The following is an 11,724-nucleotide window of genomic DNA, read 5'->3' as shown; positions in this document are numbered from 1 at the left end:
AGACAAGCTCATAATCTAGAGGTGAACATCATATCAACCAATTCTGGTGAAGAAACGACCCATGATGAAGAGTTTGACCTAGTTTTTCAAGTGCATTAGAAAGAGTATCGACAATGCTGATTCATATTGCTTGAAAAATAAGGGACACCGAACAATATATCACTTGAGTGTTAAAAAGCTGGACCATAACAAATCAACTTTTTCTCATTCTCCTTCACATTGCTTAGAGCACAACAAATGAGACAGAGTACCAATAAAAGGACTAAAGCTCATGAAAAATATAGAGCTTCAACTAAAACATGCACCAAATGTAGCTTCTACACCTTCACATACACTTTACAGACACTAAAAGAAAAAGTGCCATATAGGTGAGGAAGCACAAGTGCCTAACCTGAGTGTTTGTTGGAAAAAAGAAAGAAAAAGACAACCAGCTGACATACAGCCAAACAAAGCCTAATGACTGATGATATGATAATAATCATCAAGATGACTTTCTGCAAATCTGAGTTCATCTGCTTGCAAAGCTCAATACGAGAAACAACTTCTTGCTTGCCTGATCCACAACCAATGCCACAACATCTTTTATCTTCTCCATCAGTTCTTCCAGACTATCCACTCCAAAGCTTCTCAGGTTGATGTCCTTCTTGTATCGCTGCTTGTATAATGCATGAAATGAACTAAGGGGAACAGGGCAAGAGTAACAAATGAGAAGCTCTTGTACTTCTTGTCTAATACATTGAAGTTGATCCCCAAACTCACCCGCACCTAAGAGAGGATCGTCATTCTTCTCATCATCTGAGAACTCATCAGACGAGCACCCTGAATGAGCAGAGGTGATTATCTCTGTGTTTTCCTCCAGAACTTGCTTTCCCTTATCCTTCTTCACCATGGTTGGTCTACCAGGAAACCTCCTCATATCACTGTTGCATTGGCATACTAGCTTCTTATGTCCCTTTCCAACCACAAATAATGTATCGCCCATTTTCTTAATGAGGTGCACCAACTTACATACTCCATACTCTGCCATATAAAGTGGCCGGCCAAAGAACTTTAGATACTCCGAAGGAACACGAGCAAGAGGCATACTCCCACCAGACATCTCAAGCAGCTTGAGTATTTGACCCTTGAGACCCTGAAGGTCTCCTGGCTGAATCCACCATGCTTGTTCAGTTACATTGTTATCTACACCTGCACCTTCATTTAAGCATGATGGGATGCTTTGAGATCTTGATGAAAAATAAGGCCCTGTGAAGTTGCTGCTGCTGTATTCATTGAATGAATATGAATTTTTACCAAGTCCTCCAGACGTATAGGTAGAGTTGTAGCAAAATTCTTGGCCAATGTTTGATTCACTGACATATTCACGTTGAGAAATTCCTTTGTAGACAATGGCCTCCTCATCATTTTGAATATTTTGTCTCACTTCTATGCCACAACTACTAAGACATGGAGCAAGATCAGAAACACCAGGCATAAAAGAGTTCACAGGAACAAAACCTTGACCTCGTGCTATGCTAGGCCAGTTCCAAACAAATTGCCCAGCATTAATGAGAGCAGACGAAACACCAACTCCAGAAGGAATTACGAGGATTACAGTGTAACCACGCTGACCAAGTATATGCAAAGCTGGAGAAAAATCTACATCCCCAGAGATTAGCATGATCGATGATGGTGGTCGATTGTCAAGTGCAAAAAGAAACATGTCAACTAAGATAGCTTTGTCAGCAGCATCTTTTCGCCCACTTGGAACATCTACTAGTTTAACCCCAGTTCTTTGGCAACCTTCTCTTAGCCTTCGAGGGAAGGCATTGAAATCCCCATAAGCAGAAAACATTGTGACAGCTCCTCTAATGACAGGGTGCAGCCGTAATGCCATTCGAATGTTCCCAGCAACATCTTCAGGACAAACATCATTTGGGACTGGACAGTTCTCAATATCCCAAAGGATTGCCACAGGTTCATGCAAGGACCCTGCTTGCAGGTTAAGTGTGTTAGCTGGGTCTAGTTTTGAATTTATGCAAACCACATTGTTGAGATTTGAGATATCTGGTGCCATAATTTTCGGAGAAGAGGAGCAATTGGCCATTATTTTATCTTCAGAAGCCATTTAAGCTTCCTAGACATGGATATTAATAGAAAATGAGATGGACAAGAATTAAAAGCAGGGAACAATTGTGAAAGAATATATGAGGTGCACTAGTGCATAGTATAAAGTCTAGATAGCAGTACATTAGTCAAGAAATACTTGCAACAATCTGTATGATATACTCATCGTAGCAGTAATGCCACACTTAAACATTAAAAGATAATTAGTTTAAAAAGGCAAATATAAGCTCCTTTGATAATTAGAATATTGGAACAAGTTAGTCACAAAACAGTGTTCTGTCAAAGTGGGATGTTCTATAAAGTGACAAACTCACAACCCCCTTAAGTTGTCTATTGGCGTTTTTGATGCATGTCCAATCTAAAATAGAACCTTTATTACTATGACCATAGTGTAGAACAAATGTAAATACTCATCAAAATCATAGTTTATCACACAATTTAAACAACATTAAATTATCCCAGCATCCCTATGATGCTGTGGACAGTGAATTGCCTATAGACAGATTAAACCATAGTAGCTGAATCACAAGTCAAATCAACAATTGTAATAGAAAATCACAGTATTGCAAAACTATCCCCGTGTAAACACTGGAATCAACAACTAAATAAGGCAATAAGAAAATTATGACTAATTAAACAAAATTAAGTATTTTGTTTTCAAGAAAATATCATAGTGTATAAGAGTGAGTAACGCAAACAATATAAGGTTTTTTAGCAGAGCAACTATGGGGTGTACACTTTCGATAAGAAGCAGATTCTGAACTAAACAGTGTTAATATATCAATCAAAAAAATTGTAACAAAATAAGCCTGTTTTTTAGCAGAAAGCCAAACCACAGGAACACTTCTTTTATCTCTCAGTTCATTTCAGTTATAGGAACTTTGCAATCAATGTAATGTGAGTAAAACAAAAAAGGTTCAATAACTATACATGGTCTTAATAGGCAACAAAGTTCAATGATCACAAATGTGGCATTACCAATAGAGCATTTTAGTGGCAAAACATTCTTAAAGAGGTGCAATTATATATTTGAAGAGAACTGAGCTGTGGCTGCAATTGATGACAAATACTGCTGTTTCTGTGTTAATAAAGAAAAAATAATAAGAATTATAATCTGTGAATAGGTTAGAGTCTTAAAATGTATATAACATTCCAGATAGGTTACATAATTAATATAGTCATTCTTCCCAACCACTCCACTGTAATCTTCTTCATTTTGTTTTTTGTCTTAAGAACTTTATCCTATGTTCCATCCATACCATGACCAGAATAGAATAGCTCTTTGAGCTTAAGTTCCATTTAGCAAACTATAACCTAGAGATACAAATATTCCCAATCAGTAACTCAAAGTACTGTAGCGTATGAGTACCCTTGCACTGCTAATAAAAGAAAAAGCTCTACAATCCTGACCTTCTAAAGATAACCTAGCTCGATTGGTACAATGGTACAAGAATCCAGATCTCACTCCCAAAACAACGTGGGAAAGCGATTTAGTAGTGACCAAGGTATTATCTTTAGCGCCTGACATCTGCTCATTTCCTCCGCAAAGAAGAAACCCTAATCAAACAGCCAACCGACCAAAGACAAGCGGAGTACTCGGGAAATCAAAACTTCCAGCAGCAACAATCGCATCCTTTGAACAATCATACATGATTCATCGCACGAGAAAATCAAAGCCCGCCGCCAAAGATCACAACTTTGCCAAAAGGCACAAGAGTCACTTTTTCCTATCGGAGGGAATGGGGTTCCGAAACACCTGATCATGCCAAAAGGGATCTAAAAGGGAAACCCCTTCTACTCCAGATTGCAGATAAGAAGTTTACCGGGATTTTATCCAATTGACTATAATTCAGCGACCGTGACGTAACGACCGTCGGGACAGTCGCAACAAAGGAGAGCTGCCTTCGGACCGATTTCGAGACGGAGAAAAGCAAGCGAAGCATGGATATTTCGAAAGTATGATGCGCAATGGATGAAAACAGAACCCTTACCTCATTTTTTAATTATTAATTTAATTTTTGAATATTTAAAATTAAAAATTTTAAATTTTGATTGATTAATTATGTTATATGTTCTTAAATAAATATTTAAAAAATGATTATAAAGATCAATAAATCTACTACGATCGAAATTTTTAAATTCATTTTTAAATTTTTGAATTTTAAAAATCTAATTACATTTTGAAATTTTTAAAATTTCAATTTAGATAGTAAATGATTATTTGATATTATATATTAAGGAAAAGTATTTGATATAGTTAGTAATAAAATTATTATTTAATATTTTTAAAATAAGAAATTATAAACACATACGCACTTAATATATAATTTTTATTATATATTTTATATTATATTATTTTTTATTTATTAAATTTATTTTGATTGAAATCTTAACTACGTCATTAGTCCAAGGAATCTTAGCCTTGATCCGTTAATCATGCTATATTTGAGCTGTTAATCCGTTAGTCATGCTATGATCTCAGGATTATGCACTGCCATTCGTGTTGCCAGTCTCCTAAACATTCAAGATACAGTTGTACAAGCTTATAAAATAGATCTTGTTCAAGTAAGGTCGTCATTAGTTATTCTATGATATGATGGTAATGGAGGGGTGGAGTTAATTTTATCTTTGTGGAAAGTTAAGGAAAGGTCGTGTTCCGGCTCCTTGCCGACGATAGCCACACCACTAGACAATGGGATGCCACGTCAACCTGTAGTTCCACGTCGATGAGAAGGGCCTGGAGAGACAATCACTGAACGCACGGATTAGCAGGGCGCCGGGGGATCCCGGCGTGGCCACTCCGACGTTCAAGTCAGGAAACGAAAAAAGAAGTGTGTAGAGAGAGTTCAAGATGGTTGTTTGTCATACCTTCGGGGTTTATATAGGAGTGATGGGAGCGATATCCTCGGATCTCAGCGCTTGTAATTGGCGATGGAGGGCGGGATCATCGGATCGTTCTTGTGACAGATTCCACACATCTGACGATTTGACGGCGTGGGTTATCTTCTTTAGATGGCTGGGATTATGCGGGACCAAGTAGGGGGACTTGGTCTATAATCCAACTCTCGCAAATAAGCTGCTACACTTGATGAAAAGGTCAGCATGGCGATCCATTGGTATCTACTTCGTAATTTGAGATCGGGAATGGCTGATTTGTATGCGTGGCTGCGTTGCACAGGTATATGATAAGCTCAAACAGACTGATAAGCTGAACTAGGTATGCGCCGAGCTCCTTGTGGGAGTTGTAGCTGAAGGAAGTGATGCGAGGACCAGGTCATAAGGTCGACATGTGGTGCCAGGACCATGTCATGAGGTCGGCATGTGGTGTCAGGACCATATTATGAGGTCGGCATGTGATGTCAGAACCATGTCATGAGGTCGGCATATGGTGCCAGGACCATATCATGAGGTCGGCATGTGGTGTCAGGACCATGTCAGGAGGTCGGTGCTTCTAAGCTTATTGCGAGAGGACAGGGTTTATTCACCATAGTTCTGAGCATCGTGGTCTGCTACAACCTTCTGGAGAGGTTTATACGAGCTCAGTGTGATAATACGGAGGTTGTGAGGAATGGGAGTCTATGCACCGAGGTCTAGAGGGGCTCGGCTTGTGTTCTGAACGTTGTGCCGACCTCTTAGTGAGGTCTGCCGTGGGGTTTTGCAAGGGTTCGACCTTAGTATGGGTTTTAGAGAAGGAAATCTAACCTGGTAATGAGGTCGGATTCTAACACGCGTATCATTATTGAGAGGTTATAATCTATAAGCGTGAGCCAGGAGTTCCCCTTGGGTGTCGGGGTATGTGTTGTCTTCTAGCCGAGGTCGGTGTTTCGCTAGGTTGTTAAGTGCTACCGTCAGCAAGAGAGGGGGTATGTGCGTTTTGTAAGAGATCTGCCCCCATTGTTCCGAAGAACAGGCTCGTCTTTTGGGGAGGTCGATCCTTCTCACCTTCTTCCTGATCTTGTGAGGGTATTGCCCCGTGTCTATTCCGGATTTCACTCCTTCCCTACGTCACCATGTCACGTGTTTCCACGTTCCCAGGAATTATCTTCGCCGGATCACAAGCCTCCCGACCTAGTTTAGTCGAAGGAGACGTAATGCGACTGACTGAACTCGAGTTTGACTTAAGTCGTCCCCATTCCTTTGACTTTATCTTAATCAAAATAGTCTTGCTAAGGCATCCGCCCAATTTATTAATCGCTACGGTCCATCGATCTTAGGCCCGGCGACTCAATGGCCGAGATCTGCCGACCGTTCGCCTTAACTTCCTTCTCTTCTTCGTCTTCTTCATTCGTTCCTCCGAGCCCTAACACCTGCTTCCGCCTCCTCTGTCGTCTTTGCTCCAATCTTCTCTGCCAGCCCCGCGCTCCTCGTAAGTTCTCATTCCTTCCCTTAAGTGTTTTAGCCACGTTCCCGACGGGTCTCCGTATTCCCCGTCTTCGTAAGTTTCTTCGAAACCCTAGTTTTTTATCCCCGATCGTCTCTTCTTCCCTCTGCTGTTCTTGTAGCTTGTCCCTTCCCTGGTTGCCTCCTCCGCCCTTTCTTTCTCTCGCTTAGGGTTTGCCAGTATTCTTTCCTAGTTCGGTCAGTCGTCGGTTCGTTAGGGTTTTATCGTCGCCTCCCCTTCCTCAGCTTCTCTTTGTGTCTGTTTCTATGTCGACGAGGGCTCCTTGGTATGAGAGTTGTAAACCCTCTCGTTTTAGCGAGGATGACGAGATCTTGCTCAGGGCCCAGTATGGTATTCCCCTTGATCATGAGATATTAATTCCGACCACGGCTCAGAGGCCTCACGAGCCACCCCCGGGGTATGTGACCTTCTTCCGGGAGCAGATAGAAGGAGGCTTGCGTTTTCCTTTGCCCTCTTTTCTGCAAAGCCTGGCCACCTACTTCCAATTCTCTCTTTCTCAACTTGTCCCGAACTCTTTTAGTTTGATTTGCTGTGCTTCCATCATTTTTGATATTTATCAAATTCCTAGGGATCCTACCACCTTTAACTATTTCTTCTACCTCAAGAAAGGAGGAAGGGGGGAGATTTATCTAGCGGCTCGACTTGGCCATAGCTTTTTAGATAAATATTTGACCTCTCATAAGGGTTGGAAGGACAAATACTTCTTCCTAAAACCTCCCCGCCCTTATACTTGGCCGACCTTCTGGTGTCCGGAGCCACTTCCCCCACCAAGCTTGGACCAATATAGGTTTAGCCATACCTTCCTTACAACCTCAGCTATCCTGTTGGACCTTAAGTTCGATTTTTCTGTATTTTATTTTTTTCTTCATTTTCTCTTTCATTTATTAATTTTTTATTTACTTATGTTCCTTTTTTATTTCTCCTAATTTACAAGAATCTTTTCTTTTCCTTTTTAAACTAAGATTTTTTCCCATAAAAATAAAAAATATATAATATAATTAATTTCATAAAATATACTATTATTTTGATTCAATTTTGAACTAAATTATTCTTAATCTTATAATATAATTCTTAATTTGATACTATATTTTATATTTAAAAAGTATTAAAACTGTATTGGCATGACACGATATGGTACTGAAACTGTATCGTTCTAGTCATAAATTAAAATTTGATACGATTCAAAATTTTAAACCTTGATTCGGTCATTGCAATTTGTTAAATCAATAACTCTCGTCCAAGTTTTTCATTGTTGATGAGTTAACTAACTGAACATCAATTGATTAACTAGTTGACTAAATCTCGAATGAAAACATTATGTAAGTTTCCATTTGATTCCACTGCTTCATCGATTCATAGTTCAATCGACTAAAAAACTCTTTGATAGCATATTCTAACTTTGACTACTTTTAAAGTCGAGTCCTTTGCACTTGTACCTCAATATACAAGTGCATTCAAGTCATCCTCATAGGGATTACTTGCATGCCAAGATTTTTCTCTTTCAAGAGTTCATTGTACCAAAAAACCTCACTTCTATGTGCTCATAATCATCTTGCCTCTAAGACTTCATAATCATCTTTCTTAACATTTGGTTCTATTTGACATATCAAAACTTCAATCCATCAAATATCCCGTCCTTGACCAACTTAGATTTCCAATTAACAAGATTTTGCCCCCCTTGACCTACTTGAATTTTAATTTATCAAGTATGTGGTCCTCAACCTATCGTGGATTTCCATTATTGCACTTATAATACATGTCAAACTATTTTATACCTACCCACTTGACACATATATAAGAAATTATGATATCTTTCTAACTTCTTTTACTTAAATATTAAAACTACATGCCTAGAGGCATAATTGCACCAACTCTTGGTATTATTCTTCTCTTCCTTGTTTTAATATATATTTGTATCAAGAGAAGATATACGGAAGTTTTTTCCTCCTCTAGGGGATGAGATTTTTTAGTGGATTTTATGAGTAATTCACCTAACAAATTGATAGTTCATAGAAGCACTAAGGTTCTAAATAACGTAAAATGGGAGTACATGTGTTAGCATTGATATTATTTGTCTATGTCTATTCTTATCTTCGTTGCATTTACATATAACACAAGCTACCATGCACATACAAGCAGCCCATGTCTGCTAATAAAGTTGCCTTGTCCTTAATTTCAAGAGAGAAAAAATTTATTTGCAAATTGTCGTTGATTCACCCCTACAATGATTCTACACGAAAAAGGGAAAAATAATCAGACACAAAGGGTAATGAAATTGGTGCAATCTACAGGAATTTATTAAATAATAATTTTCCTTGAACATGAGAAATAAGAGTAGAGATGCAAATTAAAGTAACAAAATAAATACACTATAATAAACAAACGTTCCCATAATATGATCTAACAACTCCATTTTTAAATGGGAATTAAACCACATGTCTCAACGCTTTGGTGTTCAATTGAAGCTTTTCAGCACTCAGAAATTTCTTGTACCATTTAGCAGACAGTTTTGCAGTTCTTCTTTGTGTTTGGTAATCAACGTGATAGAGCCCAAAGTTTATTGTATAACCAAATGCCCACTCAAAGTTATCAAGAAGAGTCCAACAGAAGTAGCCTCTTACATCAGCTCCTTGTCTGCATTATGAGACACATGATTAGCCAAAATTTCCCTTTAATTGACAAGAGAAGGCCATGTATATAATTTGTGAATTGATAAATCTTGTTTACATATATACCATGAAGACATGATAAAACCGAAAACTTATGGCCTAAAATTGATATGCTTGTGGCAATCATTTGAAGTAGCAGCATTTTCTCCAAGTGTTTAGATAATACTTGTTTACCACTTTGCTGATAGCTATAACTTGAACACAATGGTTACCTTATGGCAGAGGATAAATAGCCAAGGTAAGAGCTGATATATTTGACCCTCTTTGTGTCATTGAGCAATTCCTCCTTAGATAAACCTTTGCTTTCTTGTCCATAACCTTGCGAGAGCAAAAGCACCTATAAATCCATGTGATCATATGCTGATGCAATAGTAGTAGTTCTAAATTTAATACCATTTTCAGTGATGTATGAAGGTACGTTTTTATATCTTTCCATGATATACAGCACCATCTTTTCAATTCCGTAAGGTACTGAATTAAATGTTGGCAAGCCAGTCTGCAAGATCAAATGAACTAAGTAGGGCATGCCCATTTCGGATGTTTTATTTAGTAATTAAGAACCACAAGCAGCAAAAAAAATTGGTCATCTAACACCCAAAGTTTCTGCTTATAACTTTTATTATATCTCTTTTGTGTGTATTTGATTGAGAAATCCAAGCTGAATCATTACAAGCTCATACCTCATCTCCGATTGGCTTACCATCTTTACTCCCCGTTGTAATTACCAACGCATCCCTGTCATAGCCATTCAAGTCGCATGAAGAGAGCATGCAATCCTTGACATAGTTGCTTGCATAGTGGTTGATCCCAATGAAATCCAATTTGTTCTGCAGTAGAAATTTCTTTTCTTCGAAGGTGAAAGGGGGTAATCTTGAACCAAGGATTTCAAGCATTTGCTGGGGATAATCACCGAGCAACATTGGGTCTAGAATCCTGCAAACACAATTAACATTATCAGAACTATCACTACTAAAATGGCAATGTGTTTTTAAATTGTGACAATTTTCTATACATGTTAGGTGCATACAATCTGTAAAAGAGAAAGATTAGTTAGTTTTACCACAAACTTTGTCACAGATTCAACTTCCAACTTTTTTTCAAGGTATTGATTATGCCAAGGCTCTCCTTGATAGAGCATGAAAACTCTTATTTATTCTAAATGCAATGCCTATGTGTTTTGAAGAAGAAACAAATACCATGGAGCTTCAAAAGCTAATGCCCGTTCAGCTGCTAAACAATCAATTGTTGAATTTGTCAATGGCTCAAACCACTTTGAAGTGACAACAATTCCAATAGAGCCACCTTGTTTAACCTTCAAAAGATTTCAAAAAAATGTGAAAAAAAATCTCAGAACCTGTACTAACTCCTGATTGTTTAAGAAGATGTTTACAATTAAATCTGTCACCTGATATTTTTTCCTATAAATATCAACTGCAATTGCATGAGATAAGATTATATTGCGGGCTGCTATATATGGTTCTGTTTCAGAATCTCCGCTATGGCAATTTCCATATGGCTCTGAACAACGACCTGGGGGATACTTTCCACTTCCATAAGCAAATTTTACAAAAAGGTTTGGTTCATTGAATGTGATCCAAAATTTCACTCTGTCTCCAAATTCCCTGAAACATACTTCTGCAAAATATCTAAAATCTTCCCTGAAAAAAATGTCAGAGTAAACCGAGTGAAGGAAAAGGCTAATGCAAGATCAGTCTACTGCATGTGAAGGTGTTGTAAGATAAGACATACTGTATATGTGAACTCAACCATGAGCCATATCGATCTTCAAGTTCTTGAGGTATATCAAAATGGTTGAGTGTCACAAATGGTTGTATTCCTGTTCATTGATCAGACTGGCACTCAGTCTTTGTTTGATAATTAAAGGTATTCAGTTTCTAATTTAAAAGAATCATTCAATATTTTAGTCATTTGAGAACACATAAGTTTACCTTTCAGCAAAAGAGCATCAATAAGCCTATTGTAGAATTCTATTCCAACTGGATTGACATCCCCAAATTGACCTCCTATAAGAGGGGAAAAATACATAAATCATATTTAAGTCTTCAATAGAAGCACTGAATTTCTGATCTCACTTGGAAGAACTCTTGACCATGATATTGAGAATCTATATGAGTTCACCCCAAGTTCATGCATTAATTCAATATCTTCCTGCACAATAAAATCAAACATTTGGGAGTGAAGCACAAGTCTTATTTAAAGAGTAATTATACCCCACTAATGATACCATACAAGGTGAAATGGATTACCATGTAGCGATGATAGTGGTCATCAGCAATATCACCATTTCTCCCATCTTTAATTTTTCCTGTTAAAGAAGTCGATAATTTTCAGTAGAAGTTTATGATAACAACCATATACTTAATAAACTAACAGGTTTTCGATGGTTCATACACATGAAAAGCAAGGATTTTTTAGCTGAAATCTAGCAGAAATCGTATGGTTACCTGGTATGTGACTGAAGATATCCCAATTGTTCATGCTTTTATTACCTTCTAAATATGCCCCTTCGATCTGAAAACACTATGA

At 37.9% G+C, this 11,724-nt stretch overlaps 2 protein-coding genes across 4 annotated transcripts; both read right to left on the bottom strand.

Moving 5' to 3' along the window:
• Window positions 1–179: 179 nt before the first annotated feature.
• LOC141818929 (uncharacterized) lies at window positions 180–3,925 on the bottom strand. Of its 2 annotated transcripts, none has more exons than XM_074706327.1 (2): window positions 3,517–3,925; window positions 180–1,971 (listed from the first exon to the last, which is right to left on the bottom strand). In XM_074706327.1, the coding sequence occupies exons 1-2, from the start codon at window positions 3,632–3,634 to the stop codon at window positions 509–511; spliced, it is 1,581 nt and encodes a 526-aa protein (XP_074562428.1). In that variant the 5' UTR covers window positions 3,635–3,925; the 3' UTR covers window positions 180–508. The 2 variants fall into 2 exon arrangements, with proteins under 2 accessions (XP_074562428.1, XP_074562427.1); XM_074706326.1 differs by having other exon boundaries at window positions 180–2,116; window positions 3,517–3,600.
• Window positions 3,926–8,775: 4,850 nt separating this feature from the next.
• On the bottom strand, window positions 8,776–11,503 carry LOC141818928 (putative inactive beta-glucosidase 14; the record flags this gene model as incomplete). 2 transcript variants are annotated; one of them, XM_074706324.1, is given in 10 exon segments in its annotated part: window positions 8,776–9,142; window positions 9,390–9,495; window positions 9,571–9,673; window positions 9,858–10,110; window positions 10,374–10,489; window positions 10,583–10,835; window positions 10,927–11,014; window positions 11,127–11,201; window positions 11,271–11,346; window positions 11,445–11,503. In XM_074706324.1, coding segments are annotated over 10 exon segments (1,337 nt in total), but the record flags the coding sequence as incomplete, so codon positions are not given.
• Window positions 11,504–11,724: the final 221 nt, after the last annotated feature.

This window comes from Curcuma longa, unplaced genomic scaffold, assembly GCF_044706935.1.
Source record: "Curcuma longa cultivar G26 ecotype Majalengka, Jawa Barat unplaced genomic scaffold, ITB_CL_G26_1.1 contig_26715, whole genome shotgun sequence".
NCBI lineage: Eukaryota > Viridiplantae > Streptophyta > Magnoliopsida > Zingiberales > Zingiberaceae > Curcuma > Curcuma longa.
The sequence above is the reverse complement of the archived record's forward strand: the minus strand, read 5'-3'. Positions and strand labels throughout refer to the sequence as shown.

Bases quoted from the DNA above. Each gene is read 5' to 3' on its own strand.
- LOC141818929 (XM_074706326.1), bottom strand. From the start codon at position 2,107: ATGGCTTCTGAAGATAAAATAATGGCCAATTGCTCCTCTTCTCCGAAA.